This window comes from Bufo bufo, chromosome 3 (genome assembly GCF_905171765.1).
Source record: "Bufo bufo chromosome 3, aBufBuf1.1, whole genome shotgun sequence".
NCBI lineage: Eukaryota > Metazoa > Chordata > Amphibia > Anura > Bufonidae > Bufo > Bufo bufo.
The window spans coordinates 291,633,308-291,660,618 of NC_053391.1; the positions used below are offsets into that span (position 1 = coordinate 291,633,308).

A 27,311-nucleotide genomic window follows, 5' to 3' on the forward strand; every position below is an offset into this window, starting at 1 on the left:
GCCTCTCGCAACCCCACTCTCACGCTAGCACTAATATCTGTCAAGCATACTTTTCAGCTGTCACACCATGCCGCCTTAGACTATCATCTTTGTATTCGGGGCTTTTCTTAAGACAAGCGGGTGGTAAACAGCCATACATGATCAGGTGGGAACAAGAGCTAAACGTCAGGTTTATTGATGCTCAATGGAAGGCCGAAATGTATTGGTCCTTCAAATGCTCTAAATGTTTAAATTATGTTGAGCAAGCCAGAAGGATCCAATTGTGGTGGTATTTGACCCCTAATAGGTTAGCTCATTGCTCGCCGGGTTACTCACCTCTTTGTTGGAGGAAATGCGGAAGCATAGGGACCCCTCTGCATATGTGGTGGGTGTGCCCATATACTCGTATATTTTGGCATAAAGTGGAAACCCTGATTCACAAGGCTACTGACTTTAAACTTGCCCTTACCCCTCCTCTTTCCATCCTTAGGCTGGGCAGGAAGTTGCTCCAAAGGTGCACTGGGTGGTGGCTCATATTCTGTCCGCTGTTCGTAATGTCATCGCCCGACAATGGAAACAGGCGCATACTCCTTCAATAACTGATGTAATTCAATCAATTAACCACCACATGCATTGTGAAATGGTATTTGGCCTCTCGTCTTCTGCTCGCATTCATCACACAATCATTGGGTCCCATGGCTATCTAGCAGATTTGTAACTGCGTTACCTGAATGTTTGCGGTAACCTATTTCTCCCGTCCCACCCATTTCTAGTCTCTCCCTCGACTGCTCTGCCGCTGATGGGATACTGCCTCCTCATGCTCGGTTTTCTTTTGCTATAAGGAAGTAGCACTCACTGCTGTGTGCTGGAACATTAATTGGAATCGTTAGACTCCACTTTGGACACCATATGTACATTGTATTGTACTGATATCTTTTATACTTTGTATTTTATTTTCTCTTATCTTCTTTCTCTCTAAGTTGTTTACATGTTTTTAACTGTGAGCTGTAATTTTGTTTCTTTTTGAAAATCTCAATAAAAATGTATTGACCATAAAAAAAATTCAAAAAATTGGGAGAGACTTTCCCGGCACTATAGCCGTATACGAAAGTTAGGCTACTTTCACACTAGCGTTCAGAGCGGGTCCGTCTGCTCGGACGGATCCGCTCCTATAATGCAGACGTTTGTATCCGTTCAGAACGGATCCGTCTGCATTATAGTTTGAAAAAAATTCTAAGTCTGAAAGTAGCCTGAACGGATCCGTCCAGACTTTACATTGATCCGTTTGAAGATTGAGCCATATTGTGTCATCTTCATTGTGTCATCTTCATTGTGTCATCTTACATTGTAAGTCTGGACGGATCCGCTTGCCTCCGCACGGCCAGGCGGACACCCGAACGCTGCAAGCAGCGTTCAGGTGTCCGCTTGCTGAGCGGAGGCTGAACGCCGCCAGACTGATGCATTCTGAGCGGATCCGCGTCCACTCAGAATGCATTAGGGCTGGACGGATGCGTTCGGGGCCGCTTGTGAGCCCCTTCAAACGGAGCTCACGAGCGGACACCCGAACGCAGGTGTGAAAGTAGCCTTACCGATACCCGGGAGACAGATGTAACCCTAGCAGAGTGGCCTGGCTCAGGGGGGGAGATCAGAACCCTGGGAACCTGAGTCAGAAGGGCCAGCGGTAGGGGTGTCCGCCACTTCGGTGGAAGAGGGGGAGACAACCCTGCTAAGTGTGATGGTGGGAGACGTGGAGGACTTGCCGCCGGGTCCTGAGCTCAATGTCTCTGGGGATAATTTTGGTACAGCACAGCACCAGGACCCGACTCTATCTCGAGTCTGGGAAAATGTGGTAGTAGTTGAGGGTGAGCCGCAACACCCGGGGGCTGAGTCTATGTTCCCCCGTTTTGTGGTTCAACAGGAGATGCTGTACTGGGTAAATCAACTATGGGGGCAGCATATTGAACAGCTGGTGGTGCCCAAGGCGTATCGCAAGCTCTTGTTGGAGTTAGCCCGCCAACATGTTTTTGGGGGCCACATGGTGTCTAAGGATGGGAGGGACTGGGACCTTTTTCTGCCCTATCTCATGTTCGCAGTGCGAGAGGTGCCCCAGGCCTCTACTGGGTTCTCGCCCTTCGAACTGCTATACGCAAACACCCTCGCGGTCTGTTGGACGTGGCCAAAGAGGCGTGGGAACAACAACCCACACCGCACAAAAGTGTTGTTTTGATTACGTCACCCAAATGCAAGGACGGATGGAAACAGTGTTGCCTCTGGTTAGGGAGCATATGAAGGCAGTGCAGCAAGCCCAGAGTAGGTTCAATAATAGGCAGGCTCGGGTCTGGAACTTTAACCCGGGTTATCGGGTATTGGTGCTGGTACTAACCGTAGACAGTAAGTTCCTTGGAGAGGTAGACTACAAGGTACATCAGCCGGGGAGGCGAAAGCACGAGCAGGTGTACCATGTGAATCTGCTCAAACCCTGGAAAGATAAGGAAACCTGTACGGAAGACAGCCCACTTCCAGGGTTTCTAGGGGAAGCGGATTCGGTCCCTCTGTCTGAAGCAAGGGAAGCGGCTGTCACAGTGAAAATTGCTGACAGCCTCTCCTCTAAACAGGCTCAGGAAGCCAGGGAGAAATACGGATGTGTTCTCGGACCTTCCTGGACGCACTTCCATAATCAGACATGACATTATCACTGAGCCTCAGGCAAAAGTCCGGTTAAAACCATACCGGGTACCTGAGGCTCGGCGGACAAGCCATCGCGGAGGAAGTGCAGCTAATGCTACGTGTCATCGAGGAGTCAAAAAGTGAATGGGCCAGTCCAAAAGTCTTAATACCCAAGCCGGATGGGACATTGCGGTTCTGTAACGACTTCCGCAAACTGAATGAGTTGTCCAAGTTTGACGCATATCCCATGCCCCGAGTGGATGAGCTTATTGAGAAGTTAGGCCAAGCCCGGAATTTTTCTGTGTTGGAACTCGCCAAAGGGTAGTGGCAGGTACCCTTAAAGGAGGCTGCCAAGGAAAAATGGCTTTCATCACGCCAGAGGGGCTGTATCAGTACAAGGTATTACCCTTTGGTCTACATGGCGCTCCAGCCATAGTTCAAAGGCTAATGAACATTGTACTCCATCCACATCGTCGGTACGCTTCGATGTACCTGGACGATATCGTTATCCACAGCACCGACTGGGAAAGTCACCTACCTAAAGTAAAGGCTGCAGTAGACTCCCTTAGGAAGGCTGGCTTAACCGCTAACCTGAAAGTGCGCAATAGGGTTAGAAGAGACCAAGTACCTGGGGTATGTAATTGGGCGCGGAAATATTAAACCTCAGGTAAACAAAATTGAGGCAATTCAGAATTGGCCCTGGCCTGTCACTACTCGGCAAGTTAAGTCGTTCCTGGGTATGGTGGGGTACTATGAGGTTTGTCCCCAATTTTGCTGCAGTCGCTGCACTATTGACAGGCCTTTTGAAAGGACGCAAGACAGTGATGGTTCAGTGGAATATGCAGGCGGAAAAGGCTTTCTCAGCTTTGAAGTCTGCCCTGTGTGGATCCCCAGTATTGGTGACGCCGGACTTCAAGAGGGAGTTTGTGGTACAGACCGATGCCTCTGAAGTAGGCCACGGAGCTGTACTCTCTCAGAACATCTATGGGGAGGAACATCCCGTTGTTTTCCTGAGCCGCAAACTTACCCCAGCCAAGACTAGGTACAGTATAGTGGAGAGAGACTGCCTGGCCATCAAGTGGGCACTCGAGTCTCTCCGCTATTTTCTGTTGGGGAGAAAGTTCCGTCTGGTGACCGACCGCTCCCCTCTCAAGTGGATGAGCCAAGCCAAAGAGAGGAATGCTCGGGTCACCAGGTGTTTTTTTGTCTCTACAGAACGTTAAGTTTTCCATGGAACATGGCAGGCAGGTTACAGGGAAATGCAGATGCCCTGTCCCGGGTACACTGTCTGGCGGGTGTTCACCCCCTCAGGGTTGAACAAAGGGGGGAGGTATGTAGGAAAGCGCAAGGGGCCGTCATTGACGGAAGATATGTGTCACCGAGGTTCCTGGCCTCGGTGAGTTAAGAGTTGGTAATTTTAATTGTCAGCGGCAGCTAGTGCTGACTGACACTATTGGTTATTTAGTGTGGCTGTAAAGCCGATCCGGCTCTTACTGGGAGCAGCCAAAGTGCAGGGTGGGTGGCTGTTCCCCACGTTCCAGGCCGGGTTTTGGTTAGGGATAACCCAGCTAGCAGTCTCAGCTGGGTGTGGACTATCCTCCATTTCACAGTGAAACTGTGGAGTCTCTGTGGTTTGGGATCTGCATGATGTGTGCTGTACAAAATTTTACGGCGTTAATTTTTCGGTATAAATAACATAATATCTTTATTCTCTGGGTCAGTACGATTACAGTGATACCAAATAAAACTTTTTTTTATTTTTTTTTTATTACGTCGTTCGCCATAGGGGATAATTTACCTTATATTTATGTAGTCTGGGTCGTTACAATGCCAAACATATGGGGGAGATTTTTTAATTTTTTTTATTTCTTAATTGAAAAGCGTATTTTCAATGGAAAAAAAATGCGTATTTTCAATGGGAAAAAAAAGCGTAATTTTTTAATGTGACTTTTTTTTTTTTTTTTTTTTACCACTTAATAGTCCCACAAGGGGACTATAACAGACAGCTTTTTGATAGATTTTAAAATGCATTATCCCTATAGTGCATTGCATTTTAATGTCAATGGTACTCTGACATTGATCAGCAGGCTGCACCAGAGAGGCACAGCCTGCTGGAAATTACTCAAGGCACTCAGCAGGAATCCAGGCCGGTATCTCACGGTCCGTGTTCCATGGACGTGTGCATGAGGCTTTTCTGTATGATTAGGACAGATTTTGTGTGTACTAATAGGATGGCAGCCATTTTATTTCTCCTAATGATTGCTCCCTAGACAAAACTAGCCATTATAACTCATGGAAGGTATTTGGGAATATATGTATCATAAAGTAATATTTAAGTATTTTCTTAATTCCCAGAGAATCCCTTTAACTAATATGATTTGAAGGTGTCCTAAGCTGCACCCCTATTGGGGAATGTACTTCACAGGCTAGAAGTTGTGTTCAATGATGAGATCCCAAGGGATCCAGTAAACTGTATTCTAGGGTACAAAAATCCTAAAGAAAATGAATTGATGGCTCTTAGAGGCCTGGTTTTAGCCCATAGAATTAAAATGCAAAACTGTAGGTCTGTCAATGTCCAGTGGTGCAGCAGTGGGAACATCATATAGAAAGCTTGCTATATGCTATCAGATATGCCTAGGGGTAAGGAGAAAGATATTAGTAATTATTGGGAGCTTTGGAAAAAATATTTCTGTTTATTGTCCTAATGTGTTTTTCTTCCCCTCCTGCAGCCTGGTGAGGGAAGTGGGTGGGTTTTAGGTATTAGGGTACATTCACACGACCGGATAATTTTATCCGCATAGATGCGGATCCATTCATTTCTATGGGTGAATAAAATGTGCGGACAACGTTCAGTATGTTGTCTGCATCCGTGTTTCCGCATTTCTAGTCCGCAAAAATATGAAGCTTGTCCTACTATTGTCCGCACAGATCGATCCGCAGCCCCATTCAAGTCAATGGATCCGTAAATTGCGGATGACATACGGAAAGGTTTCCGTATGTCATCCGTTTTTTGCGGATCCTTTTCCGTATTTTTGAAGGCCTTAATGATTCATTTTTTTTCTCTCTCTTTTTATTTTTTTTCCTTCCATTTTCTGCGGACCGTAAAAAACAGAAGACATACGGAACACAAACGGAAGTCATTTGTCCGCAAAATGCGGAAACACTGTTCCGTTATTTGCGGACCGCAAAACGGAAAGGATTACACAGTCGTGTGAATGTACCCTTAACTTGGGAGATTATATTTATTATTTTTGAATAAACAAAAGATGGAGAGAAAAAAAAGTTTGTCATTTTACCCATTAAAGTAAAACAATCCTACTTTTTTTTTTTTTTTTTTACCAGGGTCGATTACCATTGGGTCCAATGCAGCCTACTGCAATGACATTTGTAGGACAGGCTGGATTTTTAGGAATGGGTCCTCCAGGTCCAGCTTACACTCCAGACATGCAGAAGCAATTTGTAGAAGAACAACAGTAAGTTTGTTTGTGTCTGTCTGTCTCCTGTCTGTCTAAGCCAGACCTGTGTAATCTAAATGTGTGTAGCGGACAGAGCTGGTAACTGCAACATTGCTCCCACTGAAGTGAATGGTAGCAACGCTGCAGTATCCAACACTCTGAGTATCCAACACGCAGAGTACGGAGCGGCAGTTCTGATGCGAGAACTACTGCAGAACAGCTGATCGGTGGAGCGTCAGACCTAAGGATAGGTCATCAAAATAATCTAAAACCCCTTCAAAGGGACACTATCAGTTTATAAGTGAAGATGCCGCAGATCACCCAATTGGTGAGTGAGAAAAAGGCTTGTTCCTTTCCTAAATCATCATTTCTGTAAATAGCAGTCTGCTTCTCAGAAATAGTGACTCTGTACAGGCCAACTGATTGCAGTAGCCATTGCTCGTCCCTGTACAGTGGAGGCGATTGTTGCTTGTAAATGCACCTCTTTCCTTCCACAGACAAGCAGACCGTTATGAGTAAAGAACAGTTCCTTCCAAATAGACCATCAATATCTTATCTGCAGGGGTCTGACACCCAGCACCCGCACTGATCCATGCGACCGTTGTTTTCTCTTCATTACAATGCTCGCCTTCCCGGAAGTAGTCACTTGAATGGAGCAAGTACTTCTAATTACAGTACGCAGCTGCTGCAAGGGAGACAACATGTAGTGTAAAGAAGAGGAGGCAGTTCTGAGTGTCGGACCGATGCAGATCAGATATTGATGACCTATTCTGATGATAGGTCATCAATATATTCTACCTGCACAACCCTTTAAAAAAAAAAAGCCAATTTCTGTTCATTTTTTTATTATTTTTTTTATTTCCACCCCAGCAGTACCTGTGACAAACTGCATACTTCTCTTCTCCCTGCTGCTCCATTCCGGCTACATGGCTTCCAGGTTGCCTTCACAGCACTTCCGGTCCCAGCCTGTCACCTTCTCACTGAAAGGGCCACATGCTCCACGGCATCCAGTACTGGCGTCAGCTGTGACATGTACCCAAACGGCACTTGATCCTGCAGTGACATGTCACTTGGAAACACATCACCTCTGAGGCCAGTCATTGGCTGGTGCAGTGAACATGACATTGTCTATGTGAAAGTTGAATGCGGAGACCATAAGTGCAGTTAAAGGGGTTGTCTCACTTCAGAAGATAGCATTTATCATGTAGAGAAAGTTAATACAAGACACTCACTAATGTATTGTTATTATCCATATTGCTTCCTTTGCTGGCTTGAATAATTTTTCCATCACATTATACACTGCTCATTTTTATGTTTAAGACCACCCTATAATCCATCAGTGGTGACCGTGCTTGCAATTCAGTAATCCATCAGCAGGTTGCCATTATATGTCTTAAAAAATGTACCACTTCTTACCGCTTTGGATGGAATGAGCCACACTTTCTGTCTCCCAGGAAACTAGCAGACAGGAAACCTATGTTGCAAAGCTCCTATTGATTATAATAGGAGCCACATAGCGTTTATGTTTTACTATAGACTTAAAAAATTAAAGAGTTTGTCAAAGTTACCCTAAAATCCGCCCCAACTCCATTAAATGCCTTCAAGAGTCTCTGTCAGCATGATCCACTAGAGTTGATCATGCTGATTAAAACAATACCTTTGTTTTATCTATGTGATTAAACAGCTGCAGAAATATCTGCATTTTTATTTATATGCAAATGAGAATGTTGGAGCACCAAGGAGTGGGGCTAACTCATTGGTGCACTGCTTTTGTAACACCCTTGTGCTCTGCACATTCCCCCCTCCCCTTGATTGACAGGGTTAGAAATTAGCATGCAGAGAGCAGAGCTGTGTCCTAGCGTGTACAAATCACATACACTAATTTCTATATCTTACTGTGTTGAGAATAAAGGTTTTCTATGCCTAGAAAGTTTATACATGTTACTGTTTTTTGTTTTTTTTTCACAGGCACAGTATATGATTATAAAGAAAACATTAATATGTATTAGCCTTCTAAGTATAGAAAAACACTCTACTGAATGTGTTAAGACTATAGCTAATATATAAGTGGTCAGCCGTGCATGTAGAGGTCCTAGGTTCTATTCCCAGGAGAGAGTTGTAGTTTTTCTTTAGTTATTCTCCCCCCCCCCCCCCCCTCCCCATTTAAGCATGGCTATAGCCTTACTATATTGAGAATAGAGGTTTTCTATGCTTTAATACACATTACCGGTTTATTCACAGGCACGATATATCATTATAAAAACACCAGCAATATGTATTAGCTTTCTAAGCATAGATTCTCAATATAGTAAGGCTATAGACTTTTTTTTTTCATTATGGGTTGAATGAGGGAGATAAAAAAATATATAACTGAAGAAGAAAATCTAGAAGTTTCTACTGAGATTTGAACCATCTACATGCAAGGCTGGCCACTTATATATTGGCTATACTCTTATCACATTCAGAAGAGTGTTTTTCTATACTGGTTTATTCACAAGCACAATATGATTATAAAGAAAATATTAATATGTATTAGCTTTACAAGCCTAGAAAACCTCTATTTTCAGCATGGTAAGCCTATAGTAAGTAGTGCATATGATATGTACATGCTAGAACACAGCTCTAGGACACAACTCTACCCTCAGCATGTTGTCTAGCTCTGTCAATCAATGGGACGGGGGAGTGTGCAGAGCACAGGGATATTACATAAGCAGTGCTCCAATGTGCTTATTTGCATATGAATAGAAAACACTTATCTTTGAAGTTCTGTTTAACGTACAGACAAAAGAAAGGTATAGTTTTAATCCGCATAATCAACCCTCTTAGGCAGTATGCCTTGTTTAATGAGGTTGATCATGCTGACAGGGGCTCTCTATATAATACAACCCCAATTCCCCAAAAAGTTGGAATGCTGTGTAAAATGTAAATAAAAACAATGCCAAGTGCACGTGCAGCAGTTCAACCAGTTTCAGAAGTACAAATCTGCTGGGGGTGCCCCCCTTTAAGAAGCCTTCATTGATGTGAATACATGAAAGAAATGAAAAATTAACTACACTTGTTATAAAATAGTGGAAGAACAGAACTTTTAGTGAAAAACAAGAGAGACTAGTATTGTCCTCACTTGTTGCAACAAGGAAGGCTGGAGGAATAACATTTATATTTATGTATGGGGAATTCTTTGTGCCAATACTGGGGGGATTTTATGGTACTGTCACTGTATCTGGGTGATGTTATGGTGCTGTCACTGTGTGACTACCTCTAGAAGGCGTATTTTTTATTTTTTTTACTTTGCCAGTTTGCCTGACTACAACTATCTTTAGATAGATTGTTTTATACTTTACCGGTTTGCTATTATATAGAATGCTTAGGAAATGTGTGAAATATTAAGTATTTTATACTTTGTCTGAATACTTTAGGCATTCTATACTATAATGATTTCATACATTGCCTGTAACATATACAAGGCACCAGCAGGGACTTGCGGGTTTATTGCATGTGACCGCTAAAGCAGTTCACTGTCCTCGGCAGTATGGGGCATATGACTACTGAGGATAATGGTTTGCTGCAGTGTTTACTTGCTTTGTAAAGGCACATCAGCTCTGCGGCCTTGAATACAAACCTGCACCTAATAATTTTTTAATAAATTGGTTGCATCTTTCATCAGTGAGCATTTTACTAATGTTGCCATTCGAAGTGCTTGTCTTTAGTCAATGACCCCCATAGTCTTTGCATGCCCTAGTTTTCAGAGTATCCCATCTGCTGATGCCAGCTGATAAATCTGTTACATCTTTATACTATGGTTATGCCACCTATAAGTTAGGTTTACTCCAAAAATCACAACGATTAGGAGACTTTTTTTGCACATGGAGGTAAATTTAAGCCATACCACCTTGTTGGAAGGTTACAAAGTGTTAAAAAACACTTGATAAATGCAGTGCAAAGCGTGTACTCACAAATTGCGCTGGCACATTTTCAGTAGTAAATCTTCCGCTGTGTGTCTGCAGCTTCAATTGACCAGGTGTTAGCTTGAACTCTTTAGGGTGCTGGCACACAGTGCAGTTCTGACATGCATTCAAGATGCAGTTTTCAATTTAGCTAGTTTAGCAGCCTCATTGAACCCTGGTGTTCTGCATAGTGGAGATGATTTAATCAATTTCAGCTACAATAAAAAAACTGCATCCCAACTGCATGTCAGAACTGCACGGTGTGCCAGCACCCTTTACAGCTTCAGTTTTAGCCTACATGCACACAAACGTTTGTGTTTTGCAGGCTGCAAATTGCAGATCCGCAAAAAAAAAAACGGATGGCATCTGTTTACTTTGCAGATCCATTGTAACAATGTCTATCCTTGTCCGCAAACGGACAAGAATAGGACATGTTCTATTTTTTTTTGTGGGGCTACAGAATAGAGCAAAGGATGCGGTCAGCACACGGAGTGCTGTCCGCATCTTTTGCGGCCCCATTGAAGTGAATGGGTCCGCACCCGAGCCCTCCAAAAAATGCGGCTCGGATGCGGAACCAAACCACGTTCGTGTGCATGTAGGCTTATCCAGACTTGCAGATTTGGAAGTTAGTGTGAACATCTTCATCCTCAGAGCTGTGAGTTGCCTTGCTACCTAAAGCTGCCAGTGAGGCTAAAATAGAGCAGGACGCTGAATGATGTATGCTAGCTGAAATAAAGATTCTAATGTTTTTGTATCATTCTGGCTTCTTCCTCTTTTTAAGAAAAAGATTTGAACACCAGCAAAAAATGTTAGAAGAAGAAAGAAAACGACGACAGTTTGAAGAACAAAAGCAAAAGTTGAGATTGCTAAGCAGTGTAAAACCCAAAGTAAGATTTCAGATTAGTATTTGTCATCTGTAGTGTGCCAAGCTTTTAAGCAGATTTGCCTTTAAAGAAAGCCCTTCCACATCAAGAGACAACTTTGAAGTACTGAGCAAGTGCTCCTAATCGGTAAACTAGACCCACCAGAGTCCTTTTACATGCCAGAGCTGGGTGCTGTACTGGATATCTTTTTGGGCTCATGCACATGACCACATTTTTTTGCAGATCCATGTTTCAGTTTGAAAATTAGAACAAGTCCTATTCATGTTGTTGTTTGCACACAAGAATAGCCATTTCTATTGATGTGGATTTATTTATTTATTTTGGACCAAAATTCAGACACGACTGTGTGCACAAGCCCTTAGACTCCATAGAACCCCCCCCCCCCACAAAAAAATATTAATCTCTGACCTGTTAGAAAGGTTCATAATGTAATCCGTAGTGAATGTAATCTTCTCATCAGTTACCATATTTGTGAGTTATAGCCTCCCTTCTAATGTTTAGCTGTGTCATGTGAGCAACTCTGATCTCCAACTGACACAGGACAGGAAGTCGGTTAGTTCTGTATTCATTTCTATGAGTCTGACATTGAGGCTCCCATAGGAATACACCGAGAAATTGACTTCCTGTCCACACATAAGATGCTGGGTTATTTGGAGTGTCTGATTGCTGGTCACATGGCACAGGTCAGAAACAGAAGGGAGGGGATAATTCACAATTGTCGGCACTGATAAGAAGAGTACATTTACTACAGATTACATCATGTACCTTTCTAGCAGGTCAGAGAATGAACATTTTTTGTGGGAGTTCTGCTTTTACTTTATGGCATTGCTGTTTGGTCTCCTGGTAGAAAGATTTTGCTCTGTATTACAGTTTACTACGCTATGCCATGTGCATGTTTTATTTACAACCTTCCTTGCTTTGTTTATTGTTTCAAAAATGTAAAGGATGTGTGTTGTGAATTTCATTTTCGCTTCATTTGTTAGATTTACAGTAAGTGTAAAAAAAAATCTTCTCTGTTTTTGAACCTTGTCGCTATTTATTTTTCTACTTCAAGGGATGTGTGTCCTTTGGTTGACAGTGAATTCCCATAGACTATTGCATTCTCCAGCAAGTGAACCTGCTGCCTAAGAAACCTGGGGTGATGCATATGTGGCCTTATCTTTGTGTTTAGTGTTTTCCAACGTTATAGAAGCTTCAAGCAGTACAGTAGAGCCAGCAGATCTTAAATCGCATGACTTGCCTGCTCCCTGCAGTTGCCCAACTATTTTGTAGAGCTGCAGTTTGGTTGTAGAAACTGTTGCATAACACGTCTCCGTGTAGCCCCAGCCTTAAACTGGCTGCTGAATGCCCATTCACAATCATTTACTCAATGTAAGCAGGACAGATTTTAGCTGACAAACAAGCAGCAGGGAATGTCCAAACTGAATAGGGACAAACGATCGTGCTATCCCTCTGGGGTAATATTGCCACTTCTGATAGGACCCTATGGGTGAGTTCATACAGTGTTTTTTCATTGCAGATTTTGGCATGGATTCTATACCTAAAATCCATGCGTAGTACACCTCCCAGTTGTTTTTAGTGGGAAAACCCATATAGTTTACATGGAGCTTTTTTTTTCCCACTTGCAGTTTTAAAAACAGTGGGACTGAATAGAGGAGTGACATGTCCATTCTTAGCACAAATTCCGTGTCAAATCCACCTCAAAAGCACCCAATAAAATGGCTAGGTTCAAAATAGTGTTAAAAATTATGCAGAATTTTAAAGAGGATTCCTGACCTTTTTTCTTGTAACAGAGTAAACCAAATGTGCACTCTCTAATTTTTCCACCCTCTTATGAAAATGATATGATTTATCTCATCCCTATTTCTGTATATACAACAAAGGGGACAAGTGAGCTAGAGAAAAGAGGAATAATCATCCTATTATATTCACTTTTTTCCTAAAAATAAAAAAGTTTATAATTTTTTTTCATTCACTTAATTTTTTTAAAGTGAAAAAGAGAATAAAACGTTATGGCTATAGTAACTAGTTTTAGCAAAAGCATAGCAGACTTTGTGTGTGTAAAACAGACATACACACATTTTTTTCCTTTTGCTCTATTTAAAAAATGTAGAAATGTTTTGTCTTCATATTTTGTAACAAAAAAAAAAATAATTAAGAAAGGAAAAAAATATTTTTTTTCAAATATTATCTGTCTTCTAATGGCACAGAACAAAGATGTCTCATGAAAAATATCAAATACATATAGGTTGGCTCAGAAATTAGTTACTTGCAGTTAGATAGGCCCATTGCTAAAACTCAAAAATTGGCCTGGTGAGAAAGGGGGTAACACTTTGGTAATAAAGTGGTTAATATAGAGTATAAAGGAAGGGATGTACTGCAAGCTACCAAGGTGCAGTATACACATATATCCCCTCCTCCCTAACCCCCTGAATGCTCTATGCTCCTTTTCAGTTACTTTTGCCTGCTTTCTCATCCAAATGCAGATATATGTTATAGGCCTCATGCACACGACCATTGTGTGCATCTGTGGCCGTTGTTCTGTTTTCCGTGATTTTCTGTGGACCCATTGATTTTCAATGGGTCCGTTGAAAAATCGGAAAATGCACCGTTGTTCATCCGAGGCCGTGATCCGTGTTACAACGGTTCACGGACCCATTCAAGTCAATGGGTCCATGAAAAAACACGGATGCACACAAGATTGGCATCCGCGTCCGTGATCCGTGGCCGTAGACTACTTTCACACAGACGGATTGCAGAGTTTTCACTTTTAAAGTTCGTGAAAACTCAGATCCGACAGTATATTCTAACACAGAGGCGTTCCCATAGTGATGGGGACGCTTCAAGTTAGAATATACTAAGAACTGTGTACATGACTGCCCCCTGCTGCCTGGCAGCACCCGATCTCTTACAGGGGGCTGTGATCCGCACAATTAACCCCTCAGGTGCCACACCTGAGGGGTTAATTGTGCGGATCATAGCCCCCTGTAAGAGATCAGGTGCTGCCAGGCAGGAGGGGGCACACCCCCCTCCCTCCCCAGTTTTAAATTCATTGGTGGCCAGTGTGCCCACCCTCCCTCCCTCCCTCCCCTGTATTACATTCATTGGTGGCCAGTGTGCCCCCCCTCCCTCCCTCCTCTGTATTACATTCATTGGTGGCCAGTGCGGCCCCCCCTCCCTCCCCTGTATGCCAGTGCGGCCACCAATGAATGTACAGTAATACAGGGGAGGGAGGGGGGGCCCACTGGCCACCAATGAATGTACAGTAATACAGGGGAGGGAGGGGGGCCCACTGACCACCAATGAATGTACAGTAATACAGGGGAGGGAGGGGGGGCCGCACTGGCCACCAATGAATGTAATACAGGGGAGGGAGGAAGGGGGGGGCACACTGGCCACCAATGAATTTAAAACTGGGGAGTGAGGCACCTGAGGGGTTAATTGTGCGGATCACAGCCCCCTGTAAGAGATTGGGTGCTGCCAGGCAGGAGGGGGCAGTCATGTACACAGTTTGTAGTATATTCTAACTTGAAGCGTCCCCATCACTATGGGAACGCCTCTGTGTTAGAATATACTGTCTGATATGAGTTTTCACGATCTAACTCAAATCCGATGGTATATTCTAACATAGAGGCGTTCCCATGGTGATGGGGACGCTTCAAGTTAAAAGTCAATGTTTACATTGAAAGTCAATGGGGGACGGATCCGTTTGCAATTGCTCCATATTGTGTCAATGTCAAACTGATCCGTCCCCATTGACTTGCATTGTAAATCAGGACGGATCCGTTTGGCTCCGCACGGCCAGGCGGACACCAAAACGACTTTTTCCTTCATGTCCGTGGATCCTCCAAAAATCAAGGAAGACCAACGGAAGAAAAAACGGACACGGATCACGGACCTACAGCCCCCTTTTTGCGGACCGCAAAAAAAAAAAATCGTGTGCATGGGGCCATATGCATATGGTTTGCAGTGGCCTGATCTGAGTGCTGTTGATTTAGTAAGCGTTCTGCACTGGAACTGGCTAACCTCAGAACAGACGTGTTAGCAGGTGCTGCTGTACACCATTCTAAAATGCAGCAAGGAGTCTGTAGATCAGTAAAGCATCTAGAAAATGTCCCCCTAATGTTGAAAGTGCCGATTAGTATTGCAAAGATGAGCAAGTTTTGGTGTATGTAAATAAAACCAAGGACTGTTATATTGTCATTTTTTTACACTTAATATTTGTTCATTGTGAGTGGGACATGTTTTGCAAATTAAGATTTCTTTCACTAGACCACCGAAAAATGCAGAGATGATGCAATGGAAGCCATTAAGGGAAATTTGGATGGATTTTCCAGAGATGCAAAAATGCACCCGCCATCTGTATTGCATTCCTTAAAACCAGGTAATTTGGTTACAGGTTAAAAACATTTGGGCCTCTACTGTGTATTCTCCCTTAGAAACAATGCATATGCATCCATGATTTAAAAAAAAATAATAATAAATTGTCTACTTGCTTGCCTCCATAAGGAGGTACATCTTTGGCTCATGGATTTCTATAGATGCCATATACAACATGGATCCGTAATACAGTGGCAGTATGAGAGAGATCGAAGTTTAACCACCTCCTGTCCGCACGTTGACTATAAACATCCAGGAGGTGGATCTTTATCTCTGAATGGACGTTTCTGAACGTCCATTCAGAGATTGCAGCTTCACGTTAATCGTGCAGCCGCAGAGCGGGTTGCTACTATGTCAGCCACAGTTACAGGAGAAATCAAAGGGGGGGGGGGGGGGGGTTAAGGAAAGTGAAGTTAGGTTTCACATGTAAAAAAAAAAAGTAAGGAAATAAAAAGAAATGTTAAAAATAGAAAATAAATAAATAAAATAGACACATTTGGTATTGCCGCGTCCGTGACGGTCGTCTCTTTAAATATCACATGATCCACACCATTAAAAAAAAAAAAAAAAAAAAAGTTAAAAAAAGCCATTTTTGTCACCTTACATCACAAAAAGTGCAGCACCTAGTGATCAAAAAGGCATATGTCCCATAAAATGGTACCAATAAAACAGTCACCTCATCCCACAAAAAATGAGCCCCTACATAAGAAAATCGCTAAAAAAAAACAAAACTATAGCTCTCAGAACATGGACACATTAAAACATAATTTTTTGGTTTAAAAAATGCTAGTGTGTTAAAATAATTTTTTTTTAAAAAAGTATACATATTAGGTATCGACGCGTACGTAACAACTAGCTCTATAAAAATATCACATCACCTAACCCTTCGGATGAACACCCTAAAAAAATAAAAACTGTGTAAAAAAAAAAAAGCCATTTTTGTCATCTTACATCACAAAAAGTGCAACACCAAGTGATCAAAAGGGCATATATCCCACAAAATTTAACCAAACTTAGGAAAACTAGAGGAATGATCAAAAATCTGGCAACTAAAATGTAATGTTGATAAGTGCAAGATAATGCACCTGGGGTGTAAAAACTCAAGAGCAGAATATAAAATCAGTGATACAGTCCTAACCTCAGTATCTGAGGAAAGGGATTTAGGGGTCATTATTTCAGAAGACTTAAAGGTAGGCAGACAATGTCATAGAGCAGCAGGAAATGCTAGCAGAATGCTTGGGTGTATAGGGAGAGGCATTACCAGTAGAAAGAGGGAGGTGCTCATGCCGCTCTACAGAGCACTAGTGAGACCTCATTTGGAGTATTGTGCGCAGTACTGGAGACCATATCTCCAGAAGGATATTGATACTTTGGAGAGAGTTCAGAGAAAAGCTACTAAACTAGTACAAGGCAGGGCTCCAGATGGCGACCAAAATGGTCGCCAATGCGACTTAGAATTTACAAATGGCGACAAGACTTTTTAGGCTTGTCGCCATTTGCGACTAGACCCCATTGAATACAGCTGCGGGGCACAGGAGATGATAGTTCTCTGCCCCGTCGCCGATGTTCTATTCAGCAGCGCAGTGGAGAAGGAGTCTCTCCCTCCCCCCTGTGCTGCCGCCGCCAATAAGAAGAGACGGGAGGAGGAGGAGAGGCTGTGGCCACTGCTCCACCAATGAAGATAACTGACCTGTTAATACAAATACAGGAGGGGGGTGCTGGAATCAAATAGCCGGCACCCGACCTCTATGACGGGGAGCTGCACCTGAGGGGTTAACTGCAGCGTATCGCAGCTCCGGTTCATAGAGGTCGGGTGCAGCTTATTTGATTCCGGCACTCGCCTCCTGTATTTGTATTAACAGGTCAGTTATCTTCATTGGTGGCGCAGTGCGCCCCCCAACATAATAAACATTGGTGGCGCAGTGGGCAGTGCCAATGAGGGTTAAAAAAATAAATATATTTTAACTCACCTCCTCCAATTGATCGCGTAGCTGCCGATCTCCTGTTCTTTCTTCAGGACCTGTGGTGACGTCACTGAGCTCCATCATATGGTCCATTACCATGGTGATGGATCATGTGATGTATCATGTGATGAGCACAGTGCTACCAGTGTTTATTATACTGGGGTGTATATAATGTTTATTATATTGACCTTCTACTAAGCATTCTGTATTAAAGAATGCTATTATTTTCCCTTATAACCATGTTATAAGGGAAAATAATACAGTGAATAGACTTTCATCCTAGCAACCATGCGTGAAAATCGCACCGCATCCGCACTTGCTTGCGGATGCTTGCGATTTTCATGCAGCCCCATTAACTTCTATGGGGCCTGCGTTGCGTGAAAAACGCACAACATACAGCATGCTGTGATTTTCACGCAACGCACAAGTGATGCGTGAAAATCACCGCTCATGTGCACACCCCCATAGAAGTGAATGGGTCCGGATTCAGTGCGGGTGCAATGCGTTCACCTCACGCATTGTACCCGCGCAGAAATCTCGCCCATCTGAAAGGGGCCTAAGGGTGAATAGGACAAGGGTTCCAGCCCCTAAGGGGGCTAATAGTAAGTAAAAAAAAACAAAAACACAAACACTAAGGCCTCTTTCACACGGGCGTCATATTTTTGGCCCGGATAAGAGGCGGGTGCGTTGCTGGAAAATGCACGATTTTTCCGCGCGAGTGCAAAACATTGTAATGCGTTTTGCACGCGCTTGAGAAAAATCGGCATGTTTGGTACCCGAACTTCTTCACAGAAGTTCGGGTTTGGGATCGGGGTTGTGTAGATTGTATTATTTTCACTTATAACATGGTTATAAGGGAAAATAACAGCATTCTGAATACAGAATGCATAGTACAATAGTGCTGGAGGGGTTAAAAAAAATATAATTTAACTCTCCTTAATCCACTTGCTCGCGCAGCCCGGCATCTCTTCTCCTTCTTCTTTGCTGATTGCAGGAAAAGGACCTGTGGTGACGTCACTCCGGTCATCACATGATCCATCATATGATCTTTTACCATGGTGATGGATCATCTGATGACCGGAGTGACGTCACCACAGGTCCTTTTCCTGCAATCAGCAAAGAAGGAGACATAAGAGAAGCCGGGCTGCGCGAGCAAGTGGATTAAGGTAAGTTAAATTATTTTTTCTTTTTTTTAACCCCTCCAGCACTATTTTACTATGCATTCTGTATTCAGAATGCTATTATTTTCCCTTATAACCAGGGAAAATAATAAAATGATCGGGTCCCCATCCCGATCGTCTCCTAGCAACCGTGCGTGAAAATCGCACCGCATCCGCACTTGCTTGCGGATGCTTGCGATTTTCACGCAGCCCCATTCACTTCTAAAGGGCCTGCGTTGCGTGGAAATCGCACAATATAGAGCATGCTGAGATTTACACGCAACGCAGAAGTGATGCGTGAAAATCAACGCTCATGTGCACAGCCCCATAGAAATTAATGGGTCCGGATTCAGTGCGGGTGCAATGCGTTCACATCACGCATTGCAGCCGCGCGGGCCTAAGGCTACTTTCACACTTGCGGCAGTGTGATCCGGGAAGCAGTTGCGCCGATCTGGATGTAACTGAAAGCATTTGTGAGACGCATCCGGATGCGGATCCGTCTCACAAATGCATTGCAAGAACAAATCCATCTCTCCGCTTGTCATGCGGACAGACGGATCCGTCTTGTATCTTTTTACACATTTTTACCGGTCTGCGCATGCGCAGACCGGAAGGACTGATCCGGCGTTCAGGCAAATCTTCCGTTTTTTTTCCGCCGGAGATAAAACCGTAGCATGCTGCGGTTTCATCTTTTGCCTGATCAGTCAAAATGACTCAACTGAAGACATCCTGATGCAAACTGAACGGATTACTCTCCATTCAGAATGCATGGGGATATGACGGATCAGTTCTTTTCCGGTATAGAGCCCCTGTGACGGGACTCTATGCCGGAAATGAAAAACGCTAGTGTGAAAGTACCCTAAAATATTAAGTTTAAATCCCCCCCCCTTCCCAATTTTACATATAAAATATATAAACAATAAATAAATAAACATATTACATAGCGCTGTGTCCGAAAAGTCCAAACTATTAAATTATTTAAAAATATCTCCTATGCGGTGAGCATTCGCCATTTTTTAGTCACCTTGTCACCCCAAAAAATAGGATAGGACTGTTCTATTATGGGCCGAACATTTCATAAAATGCGAAATGCACGTGGCTTTTTTTGGTGTTTTTTTTTTCTTTTGCGCGGTATTGAGTATTGCAATACTTTTTTATGGTGACGAAAGCAAATCAAAATTTTGGTATCGAAACAACCCTACGCGTTCTGATCGGCGTAGCGTTGACACGATACCAAAATTTTGATTTGGTTTTGATTTGGCGCCTAAAAATTTAATTTGGCTCCTAAATTTTTCAGTTCAGGAGCCAATGGCTACTAGGTTTTTTTTTTTTATCTGGAGCACTGCATGGATTGCAGGACAAAACTTACCAGGAAAGATTAAAGGACCTTAACATGTATAGCTTGGAAGAAAGACAAGACAGAGGGGATATGATAGAAACTTTTAAATACATAAAGGGAATCAACAAGGTTAAAGAGGAGAGAATATTTAAAAGAAGAAAAACTGCTACAAGAGGACATAGTTTTAAATTAGAGGGGCAAAGGTTTAAAAGTAATATCAGGAAGTATTACTTTACTGAGAGAGTAGTGGATGCATGGAATAGCCTTCCTGCAGAAGTGGTAGCTGCAAATACAGTGAAGGAGTTTAAGCATGCATGGGATAGGCATAAGGCCATCCTTCATATAAGATAGGACCAGGGGCTATTCATAGTATTCAGTATATTGGGCAGACTAGATGGGCCAAATGGTTCTTATCTGCTAACACATTCTATGTTTCTATGTTTAAACTGTCACCTCATCCCGCAAAAAATGAGACTCTAACTAAGACAATTGGTCAAAAAATTAAAAAGCTATGTCTCTTAGACTATGGAGACACAAAAACATAATTTTTTTTCAAAAATGGTTTATTATGTAAAACTGAAACAAACAAAGAAAGTAGACATATTTGATATCATTGCGTTCGTAACAACCTGCTCTATAAAAATAGCGCATGATCTACCCTGTCAGATAAATGTTGTAAAAAAAAAAAAAAACGTGCCAAAACAGCCATTTTTTGGTTACCATGCCTCACAAGAAAAACTTAATATAGTGCAATTAAAAATCATATGGACCCCAAAATAGTACCAATAAGACTGGCACCTTATCACCTAGTTTCCACTGTAAGGGTGCATCAGGGGGGCAAGGAAGGGGGGCAAATGGCCCAGATGTGAAGTTGTTAAAATGGTGTTAAGTGAGTGCTATCAAAACTGTTGCAAAGTCCAAATGGAGAGATTGAACAATCAACTTTCTTTTTTTTTTTTCTATATATTCACCCTAATGTGTGTTTTTATATTTTTCTCTATTTCAGTGAATGTTGCTGTGTTTCCAAAACCAGATGCCATTGAGGCAATGTTGCCTTCTTGGATTTACAATGACAGTCTTGTACCAGGTATTTCCATTGAAACTCTTCTAGTTATCTTTTCTCCTTGCTACCTGCTGATTCCTTTAAATAATTTCTGTTAGACAAATAGACATCAGATTCCATTAGTTCTTCAATCTCTCACCCATAGACTTTCATAATTTAAAGAGTAACTCAACTTTTAAACAACTTTATTAAAAAATGTTATTAATGTCCTACAGATTTTTTGTAATATACTTTAGAATTTTTTTTCAGTTTTTTTTTTTTTCTAAAGAAATAGGCAGCTGAACTTGGGCTCTCTTAACAGGTTCAGGACCTTGGACAAGAATGCTTGTCCTAAGTTGCAGGTACTTCATGCACTAGCACGAGCTTTTTCATCCTGCAGTTAACCCCTTAACTACCAGCGCCGTACATGTACGGCACGCTGATCGGGCGGGTGCAGGAGCTGTGCCCCCCCGATTAGCGGCAGGGATCCGGCAGTCACTGATAGCCGGACCCCTGCTGTATGCGGCGGTGAAATCTCCCGATGCCGGCGCATTAACCCTTGCACTGCGGCGTTCAGCGCTGACCGCAGGGTCCCCGCGCTGCTGTGATGGGGACCCGATGGCATCGTGGCTGCCTTCCGGGAGAGCCTGTGAGATCCAACCCCCCTGGATCTCACAGGCAAGATGGCTGAAGTGTATTACAGTGTGTAATACACTTACAGCCAATACTTTACAATACAGAAGTATTGTAATGCATTGTAAAGGGGATCAGACCCTTAAAAGTTGTGGAAAAAATGAAGTTTCATGTAAAAAAAAAAAAGTGCCCTTTTCCTGAAATAAAGTAAAAAAGAAAAGTAGACATATTAAGTATCGCCGCGTCCGTATCGACCGGCACTTTTTGAGATGTGAGGTGACAAAAATGGCTTTTTTTTTTTTTTTTACACAATTTTTACTTTATTTTTCTTATGGTGTTTATCGGACGGGTGGATCATGTGATATATTAATAGAGCCGGTCGTTACGGACGCGGCGATACCTAATGTGTGTTTTTCTTTTTTTTCAATTTTTTATTATAAAATCAGGGGAAAAGGGGCGTTTTTCTTTTTTTACTTGAAACGTTATATTTTTTTATTAAAAGCGCTGTGTTTAATTTTCTTTTTTTCACCTTATTTCTGACTTTAACTTCTGGGGGTATGATCTCCTCTGCAATGCATTACAATACATCTGTATTGTAATGCATTGCCTATTAGTGTATTACACACAGTAATACACTAACCGGTTGCCTAGGGGACCCAGCCTGAGGCTGGATCCCCTGGGCACCCGTAGAAGGCAAGTCCCGATGCCGTGCAAGGCATTGAGCAACCTCTACACGGCATCGAGCTGCCTTCTCACCCATCGGGTCCCCGCCACAGCAGCGCGGGGACCCGATGGGCTCCCTCATCCGCAGCAAACCCCTTCTATGTCTCGGTCAGCACTGACCGCGGCATAGAAGGGGTTAATGCGCTGGCATACAGCAGGGGTCCGGCTAACGGAAAGAGCCGGTCCTCTGCAGCTGTTCGGGCGGGCGCAGCTCCTGCACTCACCCAATCAGCGGGTCGTAATAGTACGGCGCTGGGTGGCAAGTCACGTCCCGCTGTGCCATACTATTACGGCGCTGGTCGGGAAGGGGTTAAAATTATCCCAGTGAAATCTGCCTTCCAAAAACCTGCCGTGTGCCCGTGCAGCAGTTTACGACCACATATGGGGTGTTTCTATAAACTACAGAATCGGAGCAATAAATATTGAGTTTTGTTTGGCTGTTAACCCTTGCTTTGTTACTAGCAAAAGTGGATTAAAATGGAAAATCTGCCAAAAGAGTGAATTTCTGAAATTTCATCTCCATTTTCCATTAATTCTTGTAGAACACCTAAAGGGTTAACAAAGTTTGTAAAATCGTCTTTAAATACCTTGAGGGTGTAATTTCTAAAATGGGGTCATTTTTGGGTGGTTTCTATTATGTAAGCCTCACAAAGTGACTTCAGACCTGAACTGGTCCTTAAAAAGTGGGTTTTCTGAAAAATTTCAAGATTTGCTTCTAAGCCTTCTAATGTCCCTAAAAAATAAAATGGCATTCACAAAATGATCCAAACATGAAGTAGACATATGGATAATGTAAAGTAATAACTATTTTTGGAGTTATTACTATCTATTATAAAATTAGAGAAATTGAAATTTGCTAATTTTTCTAATGTTTTTTGTAAATTAGTTATTTTTTATAAATAAAAATTACATTTTTGGACTCTGTTTTACCACGGTCATTAAAGGGAGTCTGTCACCTCCATATGGCCATATACAGTGCTTACATTGCCCTATACCACACCTATACATGAATGTTATGGTACCTTTGTCTTTGTCTTTACACTTGCAGAAGCTGGAAAAACAAACTTTGATTGATATGCAAATGAGCACTCGGGCAAGTGCCCAGGGGCGGCGTTCACTGTGTTGGTGCCCAGGCTGCCCTGCCTTTTTTCATTGTTCCCACACCCCAGCCTCTGCATATGCCCGCCCTCCTATTCCCTTGCGTCATCCTAAGGTCCGGCCGAGATCCCGCAACTGTGCACTGCCTCGCCGGGTCGGAGCATGCGCACTGTGATGCCCATTTTTGGCACGGCATCGCTTTAACTACTGCGCATGCTCCGGCGAACGGCACAAAACCAGCGGCAATGTGGCGTTTGATTTGCATATCAATCAAAGTTCGTTTTTCCAGCTTCTGCAAGTCTAAAGACAAAGACAAAGGTACCATAACATTCATGTATAGGTGTGCTATAGGGCAATGTAAGCACTGTATATGGCCATATGGAGGTGACAGACTCCCTTTTAATGACAGTGGTAAAACGGAGTCAAAAAATTTCATTTTTATTTATGAAAAATACCTAATTTACAAAAAACATTAGAAAAATTAGCAAATTTCAATGTAAGCACTGTATATGGACATATGGAGGTGATAGACTCCCTTTAAGTACAATATGTGACGAGAAAACATTCTCAGAATGGCCTGGGTAAGTAGAAGCGTTTTAAAGTTATTACCACATAAAGTGACACATGTCAGATTTGCTGAAAATGGCCTGGTCCTTAACTGCTTTACGTCCACCCATAGGATATAAACGTCCTATGGGTGGACGTCTATTTCTGAAAGCACGTTTTAAAACGTCTTTTCAGAAATAGCAGCTGCACGCTAATCGTGCAGCTGCTGATCGGGTTGCCCGCTGTCAGTGACAGCAGGGCAACCCTAAGACAAGGCAGGGACAGTGCCCAGGTGTCCCGGCCTTCCGGATCGCTGCAGACACAGCGCTCACCGAGCGCTGTGTATGCAGAGAAGGAAGCGCTATGCGCTTCCTGTTCCGGCCCGGCGGTCATGTGACCGCCGTGACCGGAGAGTGCAGGGGCTGTGTGAGGTCTCTCAGAGACCTCGATCAGCCCTGCTTTGAGGCTGTACAGCGCTGGATTGCTGCTGTACAGCCTCTCTAGGGCTGTATTTGTCCTGTAACTGGGGCTACTATGTCAGCCCCAGTTACAGGAGAAATCAACAGTGGAAAAAAAAAAAAAGTGAAGTAAATGTCCCCCAGAGGTCTTGTATGACCTTATGGGGGACGAAAAGTGTAAAATAAAAAAAATAAAAATAAAAGGTTGAAAATAAAAAAATAAAAAGTTTCACATGTAAAAAAAAAAAAGTCCCTAAGTAAGGAATGAAAAAAAAAAGTTAAAAATAGAAAAAATAAAAAAAAGTATACATATTGGGTATTGCCGCGTCCGTAAAAACCAGCTCTATAAAAATATCACATGACCTAACCCCTCGGGTGAACACCGTAAAAAAAAAAAAAAAAAAAAAAAAAAAAACCTGTGTCAAAACAAGCAATTTTTGTCACCTTGCATCACAAAAGGTGCAACACCAAGTGATCAAAAACGCGTATGTCCCACAAAATAGTACCAATAAAATCGTCACCTCATTCCGCAAAAAATTAGCTCCTACATAAGAAAATCTCTCAAAAAATAAAAAAACTATAGCTCTCAGAACATGGACACATTAAAACATAATTTTTTTGTTTCAAAAATGCTATTATTGTGTAAAACTTTAATAAATGAGAAAAAGTATACATATTAGGTATCGCCACGTCCGTAACAATCTGCTCTATAAAAATGTCACTTGACTGAACCCCTCAGGTGAACGCTGTAAAAATAAATAAATAGAAACTGTGCTAAAACAACCAATTTTTTGGTCACCTTGCCCCATAAAGTGTTATAATGAATGATCAAAAAATCATATGTACCCAAAGATAGTACTAATAAAACTGGCACCTTATCCCCTAGTTTCCAAAATGGGGTCACTTCTTGGGAGTTTCTACTGTAAGGGTGCATCAGGGGGCTTCAAATGGGACATGGCATCTAAAAACCATGTGGAGTTCCTTTTCTTCTGCGCCCTGCCGTGTGCCCATACAGCAGTTTATGACCACATGTGGGGTGTTTCTGTAAACCGCAGAATCTGGGTAATAAATAGGGTTGTCCCGATACCACTTTTTTAGGACCGAGTACAAGTACCGATACTTTTTTTCAAGTAGTCACCGATACCGAATACCGATACTTTTTTTAAATGTCATGTGACCGTTTTCAAACCACAATACAGACTAAGGATATTTTCTTTAGAATTATGAAGAACTCTATGAACTCAAGACATTTTAAAAGAATAAAACTGTTTTATTTGCTTGTCACGCAGTAGTATAAAACTACAAAACTCAAAGAATTTTCAAAGAACATGTTGATAAATCCCAAAAATATATTTTACAACATCAAAATATATTAACAACAACAATAACTAACACATGTTAAATCACAACCCAACTAAAAGTGCAAAACAGCAAAAAACTGTAACAGTGCATTGTTTAACATGGGGAACAAACATTATGGGATGGATTAACGGCAATATAGGTAATAGAATTATTATTTGTCAAAAGTTAGTGGCAAGTTCTTTTTAAGGAATAAAAGCATCTCTGCATGTTCAGCCATTAGCCTGTTTCTGCTATCAGTAAGCACGTTGGACGCTAAGCTGAACAGTCTTTCACTTTCAACGCTACTGCATGGGGCAGAAAGAAATTTTTGGGCCATTTTAGCCAGAGTTGGAAACCTCACTTTGTGAACTGCCCAGTACTTCAGGGGTTTCTCTGAATGAGGTATGGTGATCTCTCCCAGGTAAGCTTCCAGCTGTATAGTAGCAGCTTTTGGAGCACTGCTTTCCGATGTAGATGAACCTTCACCAGCAATTTCCGCAAATACACTGGACAGACTGGTACCTGGCTGGTCACAGTGAGGTCTTTTGGAAGCTTGTTCTTCATGATCCTCAGATACTATTGTCTCATCAAAAAAGTTTTGCAGTTCCTGTAATAACATTTCTTTTGCCTCCCTGGAAGTTTCTGAATTACCAAAAAATCGATCTTTATACCTTGGATCCAGTAAAGTTGCGATAGAGTAAAGGGGGTTTCTCTCAGTATCAGAAAAGCGCTTCTGCAAAGAAGCAAGCAAAGTGCTCCTCATTGTTTTGATGCCCTGGTCGTCATACACTTTTGACAAAACTTTCTGTAGCACTGTTACTGCAGGAATAACATCAGAGGCGAAAGCATCAGAACAACTGACTTGGCGGGTCATCTCCTCAAATGGAGCCAAGATATTGAGCAACTTCTCTATTAGGTTCCACTGGTTTGAAGTAATGGTGGCAGGGAGCTCATGTTCAGACGAATAGACTCCAAGGGCACGTTTCTGCTCAAATAGACTCTTCAGCATGTAAAATGTGCTGTTCCAACGAGTTTGCACGTCTTGCTGGAGTCTTTTTACTGCCTGACCAAGGTCTTTCTGGATGTCCTGCAGCCGAGAGTATGCCAGAGTAGAATGCTTGAAGTGGCCAATTATTCTGCGCCCGACTCCCACAGCATCTGAAATGCTGCGCTGTGACAACAGTCCCTCTGTGACGGCAAGCTGCAATGTGTGCGCAACACATGAAATACTGGGAAGTCCAGCATCTTCCATACCCTTTATCATGTTTTTGGCATTGTCCCGGACCACAACATGAACCAAACTTTTTGGAATTGCCCAATTCTGAAGCATTTCCTCAAATATGTTGGCAATTGCTTGACCGGTGTGGGAGCCTTCAAATTTTGTAGCATGGAGCATGACCTGATGCAGAGAGAATTCGCCGTCTATCCACTGCGCCGTTAAACTGATAAGAGACAGTGGACTCACACTGCTGCTCCAGATGTCTGTTGTGAAGCTAATTGCCTTAATGTCGTTCTGCAACATGATGGTAATGTGCTTTTGAACCGCACCATGGATCTTTGGTAAGATGACGTCCGTTATGTAGTGGCGACTGGGAATGTCATACTTTGGCTCTAACACGTTAAGAAATTGCTGAAAAGCCATGTTCTCAACAACGGAAAGAGGTTGATCATTCAAAATAATAAATTTGGTGAGGGCAT

General features: G+C 42.5%; 1 protein-coding gene across 1 annotated transcript in view; it reads left to right on the forward strand.

The window, feature by feature from the left end:
* The window catches only part of SYNRG (synergin gamma), a 303,838-nt gene that overhangs the window by 47,408 nt on the left and 229,119 nt on the right, over positions 1–27,311 (forward strand). Inside the window, 4 exon segments of the mRNA XM_040424188.1 lie at positions 5,989–6,119; positions 10,827–10,932; positions 15,202–15,313; positions 20,779–20,859. Of these exon segments, the coding sequence (XP_040280122.1) occupies positions 5,989–6,119; positions 10,827–10,932; positions 15,202–15,313; positions 20,779–20,859 (430 nt within the window).